The 19239-nt window shown below is 41.5% G+C and overlaps 1 protein-coding gene across 6 annotated transcripts in view; it reads right to left on the bottom strand.

Moving 5' to 3' along the window:
• The window catches only part of Asah2 (N-acylsphingosine amidohydrolase 2), a 118043-nt gene that overhangs the window by 42027 nt on the left and 56777 nt on the right, over window positions 1–19239 (bottom strand). For 5 of the 6 annotated variants that reach the window (XM_028764081.1, XM_028764080.1, XM_028764082.1 and 2 more), the window contains 4 exons: window positions 17240–17389; window positions 10562–10738; window positions 9347–9474; window positions 7944–8021 (listed from right to left, as the gene is read on the bottom strand). In XM_028764081.1, coding sequence (XP_028619914.1) covers window positions 7944–8021; window positions 9347–9474; window positions 10562–10738; window positions 17240–17389 — 533 coding nt within the window. Of the gene's footprint in view, window positions 1–7943; window positions 8022–9346; window positions 9475–10561; window positions 10739–17239; window positions 17390–17719; window positions 17790–19239 lie in introns of those variants that run through there. The other variant, XM_028764085.1, reaches the window with a different exon arrangement.

Here is a 19239-nt window from a genome sequence, read left to right as displayed (position 1 = left end):
TAACCAAAGTAAAGCTTGAATAAGACCACATATGCTGAGCATGGGCCCTGCTGAGCATGGGCCCTAAATCTGATGGCTGACATACTTAAACAAGAGAGGAAAAAAAAAAACCAGAACAAACAACAAAAAGCAATATCCAAAGCCGAAGTGAAATATGAGGTGAGGATGATCGGCAGCCTGGAGTACTGTGTCCATGAGGAGAGGAAGCCAAGGATTGATGGCCACCAGTAAAAGCTAACAGCCTGGCACAGATTCTCCCTCAAAGGAAGGAACTAACCCCCTGAATGGCTTGATTTGGGACTTCTGGTCTCTTGATGCATTAGAGAACAAACGTACGTTATTTGAAGCCCCTCTATCCACGATTAGCCTCCAAGAGAAAGTAGTACACAGAGTATATATTATAGTGGCTAAGATCCCAACTCCGGAGTGAGACACAGGTGGCTTTCACTAATTTGAACCACAGCATTTAATGTCTGTGACAAAAATCATAAGTGCTTGAGATAATATCTACCTCTGATGGTACTGTTACTGATATTCTGGTAATGATGATCATGAAGAAAACATAAAAGTCTGTGAGCACAGATATTTGTGGGACTGATAATATGAATGTAATGTTAAAATAAGCGGTGGATGAATCACACATGCTGCCCATGTATGTTAAACAGAGGGAACATGAAATGATTACCTGAGGAAACTCTGCCCTCTAGTGGCAGAGATTGAATGCTCAATAAATACCCATAAGCATATTCATCTCCCAAGCCAACTTGAAGGGTGGGGCATGTGAACGTTTCTGACTAATGATATGCTTGCAGAAGGACCAATCAATCCTCATTAGATTTCCATAAATTGTCACTGTGTTAGGCTACTGGAGTTTCATGCTCTGCCTGTTGTGGTATTTGACATAAATTATTTTAATGAAGGCACCTGTGTCACCTCCCTTACAATTCTTACCTCACCCCATTGGAAAATTTGGGGGGTAAGATAAGAAAAGATGTCTCAGTGAATTATACTGGGAACACTATTTGGACCATAATTGTACCCAAATGGAACCCATCTCTTCTAAAGTGCTCAGATAGGGGAAAGACACTGAGCTGCAGTCAAAGGGGGTTCTCTGGGTTTATGATGGACAGTATCATCAGAGTCCTTCACCATTCCTGCATCTGAGGAGAGACTGACACTCTTAACTATCCCTTTTCTTCATCCTCAAATATCCTTCCCAAAACATGCCTTTGTATGGATGATATTAGGGAAACACTTTGCTGGTGCATTCTATCCTTATGGTATGACCAAGAAATCCACAGAAGAAAACTAGGAAGCTGTCTACAATGGTGTTCTGTGGAAATTCAGCCCAACTAGGAACTGAAGAAATTCAAAGGAAAACAACAGTGCTTCAACTTTCCTGAGTCTATTTCTTGGCAGCAATCGTGATGAATGATGTCCCTGGACTAGCAAGAGTCAGAGAGGCAACACTGCTGCATTTACAGCAGGAACAGAAGGAAAGGAACCTCTGCAGAGTGCTCTTCAGCAATGTATGATTACAGCTTTAAAGTTAAGTATTCCCTTGGAATTCCAACTTCAAGTCTTCCCTTGGGTTCCAACTTCAAGGAAAGAGCTGAAGGAAATCTTTGGCAAATGCAGATTAGTTGAAAAACTGTTAACACAATGATTAGACAAGTATATTTCCACATAATATGATGCTTACATTTAAATTGCAAAATATAATAGAATATATTCTCTTATGAATATTTTATGTATATATATAACATGTGAATATTATGAAAAATTTTAACTGTTTATATAAAAACACTAGTGCTAAAATACATCCATAAGTTATGGCTTAATAAAAATAAGTAAAACTTTATATATAATAAAATCCCACTCTATAAATTAACAAATTAGCAAAAGTTTAAATGACTATGCCACAAAATGTTCACAAAAGTTATCTCTGATCCTCGAGATTAACAGATGATTTTTTTTAATTTAATTTTTTCCTTTAGGGTTCACAATTTGAAAACTACATGTGCAAGAAAGTCTTTTAAATAACAAGACACTGTGGCCAACACTGGGAGAATGTCACTACTAAAATCACAAGACCAGGGCAAGAGAAGTACATCCTGGTTGTTAAGGGGTGGGGGGGATGGCAAGTTCTTGTGAGACAAGAGATACTGTCACCCTGAGTGGCATCACTGAGAACTACAATCTGCCACGTAAAGGCAGCTTTTAAATCGCCCCCAGTTTAAAAAGTGAGAGAAGAGACAGGAGTAAAGCACTGAAAACAAGAACAAATCACACATAGTAGGAGGCAGATGGAAGTCTGGCTACAGAATGGTCAATTCCTGAGACTAGACTGACCCTACCTCTGGGAAGCTGGAGTGGTCAAGTTCACAGCAAAGATGGATGTTTAGAAGCAGCACCCTCAAGCAAAGGATAAAAGGAAGCCTGAAAAAAGGATTTTTCAAAAACACATTGAGATCTCTGCCCTGCTGAATTGATTATATTTAATAAAACTGCACAGACTTCGAAACAAAAATTATGTAAGATACGAAGATGGTCACCACAAAACTGGCAAGCACCAAGTGCTTGGGCAAGCACCAAGCTCTGGTCAACCATCTCAGTGTGAGAATGAACATTGTCTATATTTTTCATGGTATTTGAAAGTTTTAGTGCTTGCTGAGTGAAATCAGGTAAGCACCCACCCTTATCACATGTCTTTTTGTCCACACTCATTTTAATTTTTTAAATTGTTTTTGTATGGGAAGATTAACTCTTACCACAGTGGGCTTACCATAAGATAATCGTGTGATTTAAAAAAAAAAAAATTCCTGGGGCTGGAGAGATGGCTCAGCGGTTAAGAGCACTGACTGCTCTTCTAGAGGTCATGAGTTCAAATCCCAGCAACCACATGGTGGCTCACAACCATCTACAATGAGATCTGATGCCCTCATATGGGTATCTGAAGACAGCTACAGTGTACTTACATATAAATAAATCTTTAAAAAAAAACTCTTTAAAAAAAAAATTCCTGCCTGATTTTCTAAATTTTCCTGTCTCTTAGGGTGAAAACATTTTATTTACATACTGAAAAGCAAAATTTGTGTGTGGGGGCGGGGGGAACAACCCACAGATTTCTTCTGGTTAGGAACTTTCTGGAAACTCAACAATTAGATAAGCTCAAGGTCTTCTGTCATCTGGTTTTTATGGTTTTGATTTCTGAAGCTGGAACACAGTCTGCTATCAGTCAAGGGTCATTACTCCGGCATCTGAAGGTCCTTATCAAGCGCCTTCCCATTCCAAGAAGATATCGCAGACCCAGCAGCAGGCAAACAGTCACCTTGACTTCACTGGAGAAGAACGAGGCACAGAAGGAAGAACGGGGCAGAGAGCCAGTGCTGGCTTTCAGAGCTACTCAGAAAGGAGCAGGACAGGAAAGACTCACAGAGACAAAGATGAGAGCTTCCAAAAAAAAGCAGGGCTAGCGCTGGTAGGGAAGAGAAGGATGGGGTGAAATGGGGGTGGGGAGGACAAAATAAAAATCAGTGAGTAGACTTAACTGGGCATGGCAATTGCCTCCAGTCCTAGCACTGGGAAGCCTGAGCCAAGAAGACCAGACCTTTGAGGACTGGGCTACACATGGGACCCTGTTGGAATACTTCAAAAATAGTTTCTTGAAAAGCTGCCACTGAAATTTTAACATTTGCTATTTGAGTGATGTCACGTGAACTGAAGGGAAAGTAGACGAGAGGATAGAAAAAACGAAACTACTGAGAATAACCAGGGACTGTGACTTTGGTCAAGAGTCACACAAGCATGTCCTATAATAATCTCTCTCTCTCTCTCTCTCTCTCTCACACACACACACACACACACACACATATATATGATAATATGTACATATGTATGTGTATATATATGTGTGTGTATGTACATGTATATATATGACATATGTATAAATATATATGTGTGTATGTACATATGTGTGTATGTGTGTGTTTATATACCTATAAGACCACATCATTTGTGCATTTCCACACATTGGACTTTGGGAGGTTCCTACACAAATTATTGCAAGAGTTTTCACACATCAGTACTCTTGTTGCTTTTAAAATGTTCCTTCAAAGGGCAGCTTACAGGGCCCCTTTTATAAGAATTAAAGAGTTTGCAAAATATAAACTAGAAGGCAAGGTAACAACCACTCCCAGGGAGGGAAGGAGAAAAGGGTGGGGAAATAGGAAAGTAAATGGGGCTAGCAAAGGGAGGAAGGTGGGGACTAGGAAAGGTAAGGAGAGGGAAAGGGGGAGGGAGGGAGGGGGCACAGGGGAGGAGAGGTACAGGGAGAGAAAGAGTTCACCCTGCTGCTGCAAAGGGAAGGAAGGCAAGACCAAACCTATCAGTTGTGCTGTGTCTGGGGGAAGAAGCCCAAAGTTTCCCAGCTGCCATGCCCAGACTGTTCAAAAGGGTGGCCACTACATGGGGCCACAGAGTTGGCTCTTTCACTCTGCAGAACTGGCACTCAGGTTATCTGCCCTTGAAAGGTTATTTTGCTTTGTTTGAAAGAAAGAACGAACAAGGTTTTTCTTCCTTCACTCACATGCCCTGATATCAGCCATGTTTCTTGCACTGAACGGCAGATACGACTTCCAGAGTCTGCCAAGGATAACTTATGTATGCTGCACAGCTTGTATTTCAAGTCGTGATTCAGAACGCCCAGAACATGTTCTCTATGTCTGGAGTAAGATCATGTAGTGCTTTTGCTTGGTGGGACGGAGGGTGAGGGGTGTAGAGAAGGATAGAAATATTACTGACATGGATCAGCCAGAGCAATGAAGGCAGACAGTTAATGATATTTATGGGGCTTGTGGACCAATTTGACTCACACAACTTTGTTCTGTTGCTCAAGTCTCCACTCTTCCTAACTCAACAGTCCCCACTCCTGACCTCAGATTAAAATACGTTAAGGATTTTCTATTCTCCTGGTTCAACTCGGAATTTCTCCTGGTTTTGTTGCTATTTTTGTTTTGTTTTGTTTTGTTTTGTTTTTAGTTTGGTTTTAGAAAAAAAAAGTCTCAACATGTAGACCAGACTGGATGAAACCTCTGGACTGCTTCCAGAGTGCTGGATGGGAAGCAGGCGCCACCACCCTGGGCAAGATAAAAATCATTACTTTGTATCTAATCTGTGAGTGTTTCATACAGCCTGCCCCTTTGTCCTCTGCTCTCTAGACACCCTGATAACCTATCAGTTGTTCAACTGGAACATCCTATGCTTCTCCACGCACCCAAATGGTCCTGTGATCCCCACCTTGTCAGTTAATAGTCTTCAGACTCTAGTTCCATTCATTTCCTCTTATACTTTATGTAATTTCTAGCATTTAGTCCAATTATTTTATGTATCTCTTATGCTAACTAGATGCCTTCTGCTCCCATCAGTGGGCTACATGTCCTCTTTGAAGAGCAGCTATTTCTATTTGGCTCATTGCATAGCCCACAAAATATATGTTCCACAGACATTGATAAGAGAGTAAAATTAGCACTGTGCAGAGAAAAGACAGGATGTCCACAATTTGGGGACGGGGTCTCCAAGAGTGACTCCAAGGGACTGATTCAAGGAATCCAAACACAGGTGATAAATTCTATGATATTTGGTTTCTATTTTTAAGCCCAAAGAATGAACCGTTCCTTTCTCATTTATAGGTGCCTAGTACAAACTCACTGACTAAAGAAAGTAGGAAGAAAGGAATTATGAGAGGATGGTTTTGGCTATGACATGGGGCAAATCACTTCATCTCTGTTCCCCAGCTGAAGGTCACACGAGTCTAGTCCATTTCCATTTTTTTTATTTCCAAACTCCTCCCACTTTGGAATTCTGCATCAAGGACCAACACATGATGGCTAAGTTATTTAGCAGCTCAGACATTTTGTCTTCAATGTGTTTGTGTATATTTGTGTGTGCATATGCCAGGTACAAGTGAGCGTCTACCTAAGCCAGAAGAGGGAGAAGAGGGTACCAGATTCCCCATAGCTAGAGCTACATTCAGTACACAGGGTGAAGAGCCACCTGACACGGGTACTGGGAACAGAACTTAGAATCTCTGGAAGAGCAGCAAGGGCTCTTGACGACTGATCCATCTCTCCAGTTCCATGGTTCAGACTTACTTCATGGATCATGTTTAATGTATTCAAAAAATCGTTATCACTATGTGGCAAGAGGCCAGAACAGTTGCATCAAGGAGAACATGTTAGGAACAGCCAAAAGAATGGCAAGTTACTGCAGGATGTCAGGCATAGCACATGGAGAAGCTCTGCTAATAATCTTGACAGTTAACCCTGAGACATCCCAATCTGCCACACAGTGATGCGCAAGCAGCACAGAGCATCTTGGTCCCAAAGCTGACTGTTTTAATTGCCTGATGCCATTGTCAAATGATTCGAAACTAGTACAAGGGAATTGTAGATGATTTTAATCATTCAGCCTACAGATAAATAGAAAGAGTCAGGTCAAGGCCTCTTGCCCACCAATTGTGGGTTACTCTGTAAAACTAATTAAAGATGTATGTTCTTGTGCTAATCCTCTCCTAGTAATAGTTCATTCTAATGTGCTCTACAAACTAGAACTTGAGGCCTACTTCCTTCCACACCTTATCCTGGTCACACAGTCTAGCCCAACTCACAGTTTTCAAGCCTTATTGAGAAATGCTTGACTTCTACCAAGTCCAGCCAAGGAATGGTCTTGAAATAAGTTGGTACCATATTTCCCAATGCCTTACACTATTAATTAACATAGTTCATGAATTCATTCATTAGTAATTAATGAACATGACAATTCTGTTGATCATCCCATTTGTCTTATGGTTATTTATCTAGTTTATCTTCCATTGAATAAACTGAATCTACTCAATTTATCCCCAAATTATGTATAGGATAAGACAGTCCCATAATTGATCCTCATAGTCACATAGCTGAGAAGATGAGAGTCCACAGGGAACCCAAGACATGTGAATGTAGCACCAAGCATTCCCAGAAACTATCTGAGGGCATTTTGCATCACTTTTAAGTCCAAAGGTCAAGATGTCTATACCAATGCTAGCCATCTACACAATTGCTGGATTAGTTCATTCTTAGTGAGAAAAATGGCATACAAAGACAAATGCCTTCTCTTTAAAGAAAACCAAGTCTGTACCTTCATTCATGATGTCCCTATCAGATAATTGGGTCAAAATCTGTACTAAGACAGAGTTTTGCTTCTTCTCCATCCCTGGGTGATGCCAGCTCAGCTTCTATACCTAGTCAGCATTGTTCTGCATTAAATATTATCCTTAGGAAACACATCAGAGAAAATCACATACTACATCTTGATAAAGTGACAAGCAATATCATTTCACTGTCTTGCTAGCTGTGGTAGCACACAGCAGTACTAAGTAGGGCTGAGGCAAGGCAATAGCTAATTCATGGCCAAGCTGGGCTACACAGCAAGTTCAAGCCAGACTGAACAATATAATAAGATCCTGACTCAAAATGTTAAAGGCTAGGGATGCAGCTTAGTGGTAGAGTACTGGCCTAATGTGCATAAGACTTTAGGCTCTGTCTCTAGCACGATGAAATCAAAACAAAACAACTTTACTGGATTCTTTCAATTATGTGCCAGATGTACATAGCCTGAGATTACCTCTAAAATCCCTCACTTGAGCCCTCCTTATATGAATTAATTTACATGTGAACTGCTCGGCCCTTAGAGCTAAGAATCGTGTCCAAGTTCTCGTGGTGGGATCCAGTTGTGTCTGATGCCAAGGCTGGACTTCTAACCACACAACTAATTCTTAGTATTTGCTGTCACACATCTAGTCTCTTTTTTCTCTTCCTAGAATTATGAAAAGACATTAAAATAGGGGAAGGAAGGAAGGAAGGAAGGAAAGGAATGAGGGACAGAAAAAGAAAAGACTGGGATACCTGATAAGGCCCAAGTCTTCTCCATTCAAATCCACCAGTTTCAAGATCAACATTTCCTTGTCTGTGTTTGAAGAATACCTGTCAGCAAAATGAAGAAACTCGGTCAGTTTATAGTAGAGACTGACTCTAACCTACTACAAACAACAGAAGCAGACACAAAAACAAACAAAACAAGGGTAGGTGAGATGGCTCAGAGGATAAAGGCACTAGCTAGGCAAGCCCCATGACCTGAGTTTCATCTCTAGAACTCACGTAAAGTGAAAGGGGAGAGCCAGCTCCCAGAAGTTGTCCTCTGACTGCCACATATGTGCTATGGCATGAGTACTCTCAAACACACATACACACACGCATTCATGTGAGCATGTACAGATGTGCTTGCGTGCACACACACATAAATACTAAGACTAAAGAAATATTGATGCCTCTTAGTGAACCCCATAGTAAAGAGAAGCCCTACACTGCAGCCAATACCTCATTCCTCAGATTACAATTATGATCAGTGATAGGGGCACTAGATCAGCTAACTGAAGCTAAAATTCATTTGTATATCATATATATGTCACAATATAACATGAATAGGTCTCTTGCAAACAGGATTTGCATTTGAAATGTCCACTCACATCAGCTTTCAATAGAATCTCTTCAGAAGGACTCAGAGAATGTAAAGCACAGTTGGTCAAGACCTGAGGCTTCAGAACTCCCTGTCTTTACAAGGGGGATGAGATTCTAACTCCTACAACTAAGTAGCTTTGGAAAGTATGCAAATGTAAGCTGTCAAGTGGGAGAGTTAGAGCTGTAAGCTCTAAGGACCTTGTTAGCTGTCACAGTGCTCACCTACGTCTTCTCATCATTCACAAGCCTGGCTCATCACTTTAAAAAACACAAAGCCCTCATGCCCACTGGCTGTTCCGTTCAGTTATGATTGTTGCTATATCTGGCTCTTCCTCCCAGAATCTATCTCATCCTTCCTTGCTCAACTCAGAGAGACTATGATGATGTTTCCAGACAACAGATGAGATAGAGTAAACCCTGCTCATTCAGCGGTATGCTTTGCCTGTTAACATCTCCACTTCACAGAGAAAGCAACTAAGATCTAACAGATTGAGATGAGAACTCCTGAAAGCTACACAGTAGAAAAGAAAAGATCTCAGGAGCATCCACAGTCGTTCAAACCTCCATGTGGTTTCCCACAGACAACAGTGTGCAGTGACGGTGAAAAGAATTGATTTCTGTGTCTACGTTCATTTCTGGTTTCTTCTTACCGGAGATAAACATGTTAAGGTTGTTTTCTTTAGTACCCTTCTGAGATCCCACTACACCCAACAACTTACCAACTCTGAACTTAGCCTTTTGCTGCTGTTACATAAAGATACAGTGACAGTATCTTGAGGGTTCTGGCTTACCTTGCTCTCTCCGACTGTGGATTCTGAAGATAAGAGGAGGGGCTTCGGTTGATCTGTGCATTAGCAACATTTCCTTTGTTGATAAGGATTTTGCCTGGTTTAAGATTTTCATGAGCTATATCAATGCTCTGAAGTTAAAAAAATAAAAGAGTTGGACGCTTATGCATCTTTGTGGAGATGATGAACAATTCAAACAGAAGAGGGCTCTGTCAACAGCCGTTGTTTCTAATGTGCCCTGACTATAGAGTAATAGCTGGAGAATCACAGGACCAGTGTCATTCTGGAGGTAAGTGGAAATGGTCTTCATAGCTGAAGTGCTGTGAACAAGGATGCTTCATGCTTATAAACCACACCCAAAAGAGTTCCATGTCTTGGGCTCTATGGCCAGCTGGGTCATGAACAATTTGACCTTTTAGGTGGCCCAAATGGGACACTTGATTCCTACCACTGTGGATAAAATTTATTTTCATATGCCACACAAGTAGCCAACCTCATCATCCTCTCTATTTTCAAACATTTTTAACTGAGAGCCACAGGGAAGGGGATATTTTTTATCACAGTTAAATACATGTTAACTTACACATTCTAAAACAAAAGTTTAAAAATATTCAACTATACTAAACTCTTACTAAGATATGTAATGTCTATTTCCTAATCTGCTGAGTTCTTATATAATTGCTATTCCTTACAGCCCAAGACATTTATTTCACAAACCTTTAACACATTACTAAACACAGTATAAAAATGTTACAAAGAAAAGTCTGCCTTTGTCACCTGTGTACTAATCCAAATCACAAAAATTACTATGCTGTTTAACTTACAGAAAAGTCATGTATTTGCAACTAACCATGGGAGGTGACAATCTGCTGCAGGTGCTCTATCCTCAAGGAGAAAACAGAGGTTCACAGCCTGGACGACGAAGGCCTAACTTAGCACATGGCCTTCCTGCCCTATGGTTCCTTGTCCCTATAGCACCTCTTTTCCCTCCCTATCAAAGCCCTGCCATCGCTCAGTCCCTGAACTGTTCTCTCTCCTTTTGAGGGAGGACATTGTAGCATCCTTCCACCTTCACACCCACCATTTCCTGGCGGAATGGTGTCTGAGCTGAAAAGAGACAGACAGGCTTCTGGTAACTGGGAAAGAAGAAGAAAGGCAAGAGAAACCGAAACATCATGAGAACAGTAAACCGTGGCTGCTAAGGTGCTCTTCACCTACCTTCACAATCCCAGAGACTAAGTACTGGAAGGTCCGATTGCTGAACCCCTCACTGGCAAGGATATAGAGCGTATATTGGAAAAACCCTGCTGGGCCAGAGTGTGTATGAATGGCACTCAGGATAACATTGTCTCTTCGATACAGAGAGCCATATTTACTCTGTAGTCTCTTCAGGACCTTGAAGGAAAACAAAACATAGAACTAAGAAGAATCCTATAGCATCTGAGCTGGAAGGGGGCTTCTGAAGAGCTCAAGCACCGGTCTGTCCCGCCCACTTCCCTTTCAGCTGGCCCCTCCTTCCAAGCTGCTCATCATAGTAACAAGTATAATAATGACGACAGCAGATGCTATCATTCTGTAGGGCCTTGCTTGCTACATGCAAGCACGGACATGGCTAGGTATTTTATGTGCCTTATGTTATTTTAAATATTCATAACCCCAAGAGTAGTTATTATTAACCCTGTTTTTAGCTGACAACACTAACACACAACAGTTGATTTTTCTACTAATCTAAAGAGCAGTGGAGGCCAAACTCTAGGCCCAAGTCTCTCTAGCCAGAGCTCTTATGTATTCCTCTTTTGAAAGCTACTGTTTCTTACAGATTGAAATATAGTAGGTCTGACCCTCCAAGGTGTTTGATTATAATAAAAGAGAAAGACAAAAATAATTTTGCACTGGTATACCACCTAGAGCTGAATTCTATGCAGGAAAACATGGCAGGGTAAGGAAAATGGTGGGGGATAGTAGTGAGTAGAGGTCTTCCTGAAGAGGGGCTCTGTTTGGCAGATGTTTAAATGAAAAAAGAGAAGCTGCTTCTGTTGTCTGTAGGAAAAGCATCCCAGACACAATGGACAGACTGCAAAACCTTGCTTTGCAAGATGAAGATTCCTCTGTTCTCTAACTTGGTCTATAAGAAACCACCTACTATGTGTGAGGTCACCCCAAAAATCCAGTGGAGAACTCATAGAGGAGAGAACCATCCTATCAGGTGTAATATGGTAGGCATATGAGTGAAGGGCCATGCCATTCAGGACTTAAAAACAAACAAAACAAAGCACGCCATCATCATACCAGATCGGTACTGCTTTGAGCCACTAGGATTTTTAATTTCATTGTTCAGCAATAGATAAAGGATCTTTAGTAAATGTTCATTACTTTAGGCAATCAACGAACACATACACATATACACAACACATCATGAAAATACTGAAAAATGTAAATGTCGCTGAGTAGCTAATTATGATCCATTTGCTGCTATTGTTGCTTCTATGTGGCATTTCATTAAAATGATCCCCAAAAGTGTCAATCACAAAGCAACCACTACCAGTACCTCTCCTGAGCTAGTGCAGTCCAGTTTCAGCATGCCACTGGTCTAACAGCTTATGTGATCTGTATTTAACATGCAAAGATATCAATTTACCCTTTTCTTCTTTAATGAGCTCTATCAGCCTTCCTCCAATATTGTGGTCAGTAAGACAAAAAAGAAGACGATGTAAAATATTTCACCTCATTAACCTATCTATGCCCTAGGGTTACCATGTGTGATGGCTATTTTTAATGCCCATTTTCTACAAATTATAATTACCTCCCAGTCAGCTAGAGTGATGGCTCAGTGGCTAAGAGCACTTAATGCTCTTGCAGAGGAGCCTGGTTCAGTTCCAGGAAAGCTTATGCCCTCTTGGACCTCTGCAGGTATTGTGCACATATGGTATATATACATAAATGTAGGCGAATATTCACTCACATAAAATAATATAAAAAATAAAAGAAATAAATCTAAAGGAAGAGAGGGAGAAGAAGGAGGAGGAAGAGTAGGAGGAGGAGAAGGAGGAGGAGGAGGAGGAGAAGAAGGAGAAGAAGGAGAATTTACTGAGTAGGGAGCCTTAACTGAGGATTCCTCTGTTGATGATAGAACTGGGTTTCCAAGCTTCTGTCATTGACTAAGAGCTAGCAGTTCTCCTAGAATACAACAGAACCTCAGTAACAGAATAGGACTGCTTAGACACCAAGAAATGATACCACGTTCTTGTTCTCTCTAGTTTGAGGCAGTCATTGTGGGTCTGCCCACTCCTGCTGCTGAAGCTCACACTTCCAGGACCCAGTGATTACCAGGTCCTCAGCCTCTCGGCTGTAGACAAACTGTTGTTGCTATCTCACCAGAAGGTGATTTAATAAAACACATGTTTTTCTATTTTTCATGCTTTCTGTCCTGTTCCTCTACAGAACCCTAACTAATACGTCATATTCACATAAACAATACTGTGGAAAGAGAATGGCAGGTTATAACTAGCATCCCTCTGACCAAACAGCCCTCAACTCCACCCAAGCAAGATTCTGTGTCTCTTGTTTAACTTTAACTCTAGTCCCAAGGCCTCGTCCCTCCCATACATTCCTCTAGATAGTAACTACCATGCTTACTGAGAAGAAAAATCTATCAAAACGAAAGATGATCGATGACTGAGCACCATTGAGCTGAAGTAAAGTCAAAGGCCACAGTTCTCAAGAGTTCTCCTCTAGAACAGGGAGGTGGGAGAAGACAGAGTCAAGTCTAACACTCTGCACTTCCTTAATAAATGCTAACTTAGAATTTTAGACATTGGTACATTTCTTTATGCTGAGTCAAGAGGTGAGCTTTTAAGACAAATACTATGATTTTAGAATAATAAACAGCTCACATATATCTTAACCCACTGCCTCTGACAGAGATTTAAGGGAAAAGAGATTAAGCACTGACCCTATATCACAAGCCTGCAAATAGCTGTTATAAACAATCCTGTTCCACTTCAAGAACGAAGGCTGTGTCCGCCCAGAGCAAAGTGGCTAGAGTTCTTGTCTACTGCTCACTTCTCCGTCTCCTCTTTTGGTTCCATTCTGCTGGAACACTCTTGGGAACAGGATCAGAAGAGCGTGAAAGACAGTCTGTTTTCCTGTCCCACCTCACAGCTTACAGATTATCCCTATCTCCATTCAGCACTGGGAATATCATCAATCTTAGAGCAGAGATGGAGATCTGACCTAAAAACCACATTCATAAATACACTTACTGCATGTGCTTAGCTGTTTTCATTTTTCTTCTACGTTTCCTTGGACTGACTTGTGAGAACTAAGTGGGGTGGTAGAAAGGCCTTCCTCTTGGGCCTCGGAGTGCAAGTGGGGTAAAGACAGCAAAAGGTGGTTAAATCAAGGCCACCTAAGGGCATCTAGATTCTGACCCATCAACCTCTCGATACTTCGGATTCTATCTCTAGTGTCTGTCATTTTGCTCATGACTCTGCCATTACCAACCATCTTTGATTGCTCAGAAAAGCAATGTGGTGCAGTGGTAATGAGCACAGCATATGGCACCAGGATGCTTAAGTTTGGATCCTAGCTCTGAGAATCCCTCACCACACCCCTTTGGCTAAGTTACTTTATTCTCGGTAACTTGATTTCTCTCTCTTTCTGGTCCCAATATAGTAACATCTCCTTCAGAGAGTTCAAAGGTTGTTAACACCTATGGGTTATTCTGAACAGCACCTGGCTCACCATGAATACTAGTGTTTATCCCATTTATTCCCAAATCATCTTAATATCTTACCATCTTGTAGTTTTGCTGTCATCCCATTAGATTCAGACAAGTCTCATGTGACATACAGGAAATTGACAGGAAGAGTTTAGCAACCCCTCCCAAACTCTAACTATCCTTTTAGCCTTCCTACACCTCTTACAACTTCATAATATTACACATTTTTCTGTTTCACATACCTAGTATGACTAATGTCCTCTTATCCAGACCCTTACCAATTGAGTCTCCACGTTAAAGAACCTACTAATTTGTGACTTTCCTTCTAGTTGCACATAATTCTAATCTAAATGAAGCCTCACCGCCTAATTAAACATCCTCCATAAAACTCTCTTTATGATACTTCACTCAAACATTGTCCAAGATTCCACATTTCCCACATAATTGAAATCCATTTAGCATCCGAGGGTCTCTATGGTTGTGACCATTGTACCATCTCTATATACACGACTCTGTATGTCCTGCTGGCTTTCCTCTATATCCCTCCCTTCCAGCCCTCTGTGTTTATTCTGCCCCTTACTTTGGTCTCTTCCTATTCTAGTTTGTCATCTATTGCTGGAATAAAACACCACGACTAAAAGCAACTTGTGGAGGAAAGAGTTTATTTTAGTTTAAGTTGCACTATATTATGAAGGGAAGTTAGAGGAAGAATTCAAGGCAGGTACCTGAAGAAAATGTAGAAAATGAAAATCAGGAAAGCATTTTCATAGTAGAAATCATACTTCACTGTGCAGAATTCCAAATGTTTATAGTGGAGAGGGGGTGTGTTGGTTAGTTTTTTGTCAGCTTCATGCAAACTTAAGCAAGAGGCATAGGGGACTACTGATTACTGGCTTGTACCTCCCCTCCCCCATAGCTTACTTGGCTGGATTTCTTACATAATCCAGGACCATCTACCCAGGAATGCTGCCCATAGTAGGCTAGCTTCTTCCAACATTAATCATTAGTCTAGAAAATGACCCAACACACTTAGAGACCACTCAGATAAAGGTATTTTCTAAATTGAGGTCCCCTCTCTCTAGATGACTCAAGTTTGCATGAAGCTGACAAAAAAACTAACCAACACACTCCCTCTCCACTATAATCATTTGGAATTCTGCACAGTGAAGTATGATTTCTACTATGAAAATGCTTTCCTGATTTTCATTTTCTACATTTCTTTGTCTTCTTGTGATAATCTTAAAAGACTACATATGCCCATCCTACCTCAGTAAATAGCCTTAAGCGTCATACTGAGACTTGGTCCCAAAACAAAACATAGTGCTAAAGTTTAACTTGCCTAACTTTAAATATGTATAGACTTGCTTAATGAACAGAACAGAGTAATTGTGTACAACTGCTGAAAATGAGTTAGAAAACCACTGTCATCCACCCTGCAAGAATTCGGGACAACTGAGCAGAAGCCTGAAGCTTCCTGCCAACAAGCACATTAGTGAGTCATCTTGCATGTGGATCTTGCAGCTAGAGTTAAGCCTTCACGTCTGTTCTTTGCCATCCTTATAATTGTAAGAGAACACAAGCCAGAACCATGCAGCTAAGCTAGTCCTGAATTTCAGCTCCAGAGTAAGTAAGATGGTGAATATTGCTGTTTTAGGCTACTTTATTGTGGAGAAAATACCATATGGAACTAGATCACTACTGTAGAACTGTGATCCAGTGATTGACAGCAACCTGTACACTTCCGTTACAATCTTTCCCCTAAGACTTGACTCGACTGTATAGAGGACATGGACTGTGACTCCTTTAGTTGTGTCCTCTGCAAACACTGGTAAAATACCATAAAGGAAGCAATAGAGGCAATTTTCCAACTAAAAGAATGAAGTCTTTCTTAGTTGGATGTACCATAGCTAGTAGAGCACTTGTATGGTATACAGAAATCCCTGCGTTCAATCATCAGCACCGCATAAACCACAAGTAGCCTGGTTCTCAGGATGTAGAGGCAGAAAAACTGTAAGTTCAAAGTTATCCAAGCATATGCCAGTGAGTTTGTGACCAGCACTGGCTACATGAGACACTGTCTCAAGTAAATGGGATGGAGCTAAAGCCTCTTTTAAGAATGCAGTTTTTTCATAACCCAGCTCTACTATTTGCTAATAACTGTCTGAATTTTAGAAGGTGACTCCCCTTCTCTAGGATTCGGCTAGTTTATCTGGGGAAAACAGCAGAGCCAGCTCAGGGATTAGTTGTTGGAATAGGACAGATGAAAATAATTAATTCCAGCCTCTGCCTATCTGCACGAGAGGCAGAGAAGGGTTCCACTACAGTCCCAAGAGTGGCAACATAAAATGGTGTCTTCAAGCCATGTCATCACTACCTGCTCCACACAGCACAGCAGTAAAGCATTCAACAAGAAAGACTCACAGAGGGCTAGTGAGATGGCTGAGCAGTTAAGAGCACTGACTGCTCTTCCAGATGTCATGAGTTCAGATCCCAGCAACCACATGGTGGCTCACAGCCATCTGTAATGAGATCTGATGCACTCATATGGGTGTCTGAAGACAGTGTACTTACATATAATAAATAAATTTAAAAAACAAAACAAAAACAAAAAAGAACCTTTGGGCTGGAGTGAGCAGGGCCAGAGCAAGAGGGAAGGGGAGGGGAAAAAAAGAAAATTGAAAGAGAGAGAGAGAGAGAGAGAGAGAGAGAGAGAGACACTTTATGACAAGCCTGCATAACTGACACCTGATTGCTGCACTTGTCCGTGTCACACCTCTCTGCTGCATTTCAGTCCTCAACTGGTTCATTACAGGCATTCTCGACTATGTGAAAACTCGAGGAAGAGGTCATGGACCAGTTGGTGCTCTGAGATGCCTGACAAGCTGACAAGAATCACTACGTGAGAACACATGAGAACACAAGTGGAGCACAGTAAGCTTTCAGAGAGCATTTGCATTCATAACAATGACAAGCTGTCAGCATAACTGAAAACATGCTTTAAAAAGGAACACTTAAGACTGCAGGAAGGAAGGGGACCTGCCTGTATGATTATTTGTCCGGCTGTCAACACCTCACTTTGAAGGTAGGAGATACTCATTAGATGAGAAAGCAAGAGTACAGAGTTCCTGTCGAGGGCGTCCACAGAGTCCTTTCCAGTCCTTCCTTGTATCACTCACCTCCAACCTGAGTCGTTGGGAAATCATACATAGTTCCACGCTCACAAATGCCATTCGATTTGACCCATCTGGATCCGCGAAGATGAAAGCACGGCTGAACAGCCTGGTGAGGAGACCCCGTGCATTCTGGCCATTTTTGCCATAGCCCATCTAAAAAGAGAGAAAGACATGAACTTCTTCAGGAGCCAGGCACCATCCTACCAGAAGAGACACAAATGAAAAATTGGCATGACACTGTGAATTAGTGAAGTTGTGTGTGAGATTTGTGTTTCCAAAAATGTAAAAAAAAACTAAAACCATGATAGAGCCTTTGGTATTTACACAGAAGAGAGAGAGAGAGAGAGAGAGAGAGAGAGAGAGAGAGAGAGAGAGAAGAAAGAAAGAAAGAAAGAAAGAAAGAAAGAAAGAAAGAAAGAAAGGAAAAGTACTGATCAAATTGGCAGTCCTTCTCTGTGAGGACAGAGCAGGTGGTTGCACTACCTCAGGAGACTTCCTACGTCTGTAATGGGATGATTTTCATCTAAGGTTTTATAAGGAAAGCACTGTGTCTCCTTCCTCCACCGTCACTCGGCTTTTTACCAGTTCATCATTCTCTAGCTAAGGCAAGTAAGGTCATGCATGCACTTCTGTTCCACAACCCTTCTTTCACCATATCCAAAACAAACAAAGAAACAAACACCACCTATTAAAACTATTCCCAGGTCTTCCAATGGCCACCTGTATTCTTTGTCTTCCCACTCTTGATTGTTCATTTAGGGTTCACAGTTCGAGCTTCTTCTCCAGAACAAACAGCTGAGTATAGTAAAGAGTATTTGCTAGAAAGGAGCAAATTCCAGCAGACAACTTCTTGCTCTAATTCCCTTAGGCAAGCATCAAGGAAAGTGGAGATTTCCTCCACTGGCATGGTGATTGTCAATAGGCTGCCTCTGACTCATGAAGTCCATGATGCTGCCCCATACTAGATTTACAGCTTTAACTATCTTGGTCTGTGCTGTCATCACAGTACATGCCTTTAATGCCAACACTTGGGAGGCAACCACAGGCAGATCTGTATGAGTTCAAGGTCAGCCTTTTCTACATAGTGAGTTGCAGGCCAGCCAAGGTCTATATCACAGAACTTTGTCTCAAAAAAATATATTAAAAAATAAAAACAGGAGCTCTAACAAGCCCAGGATTGTAGGTAAGGAGGCCACGACACCCCTACCCCCCAAATAAGGAGGAATTGGGACACTCGGGAACCAGGAACTCCCTCTCAGCAAGTGGCACCTGTTCCTTCCAGTCTGTGCTGGAGCCCTGAGCTGACCTAGGGGTGTCAGCTCTGCACCCAATCCCAGAACACCCAGAGAAGGCTGGACCCACAGGAGCTCTAACACACCCAGGGACATAGGATCATAGGATCATAGGATCACAGGATCTCAGGAGCTTGGTCACACCAGGATTTCAGGATCACAGAAGCAACCTGACTCGCAGGAGCTCTTACACCCAAGATCTCAGGATAACAGGATCATACAGACATCTGGACTCTGAGGAGTTCTGATACAACCAAGATAAAAGGAGAGAAAGGCTCCAGTCAGAGACAGTGATTGTAGGTAGCACTAGAGATAACCAGATGGAGAAAGGCAAGCACAAGAACATAAGCAACAGAAACAAAGGTTACTTGGCATCATCAGAACCTAGTTCTCCCACCATAGCAAGCCCTGAATACCCCACGACACCAGAAAAGCAAGATTCTGATTTAAAATCACTTCTCATATGGAGAACTTTAAGAAGGACATAAATAACTCCCTCAAAGAAACATAGAACACAGGTAAACAGGTAGAAGCCCTTAAAGAGGAAACACAAAAATCCCTTAAAGAATTACAAGAAAACACAACCAAACAGATGAAGGAATTGAATAAAATGATATAGGACATAAAAAAATGGAAGTATAAAAAATTAAGAAATCACAAAGGGCTTCGGCCCCTGCCTGGTCCCTTGGACTGGAGCAGACACAGAGTCGG

The sequence above is a fragment of the Grammomys surdaster genome, unplaced genomic scaffold (genome assembly GCF_004785775.1).
Source record: "Grammomys surdaster isolate TR1022 unplaced genomic scaffold, NIH_TR_1.0 141, whole genome shotgun sequence".
NCBI classification, from domain to species: Eukaryota; Metazoa; Chordata; class Mammalia; order Rodentia; family Muridae; genus Grammomys; species Grammomys surdaster.
The sequence above is the reverse complement of the archived record's forward strand: the minus strand, read 5'-3'. Positions and strand labels throughout refer to the sequence as shown.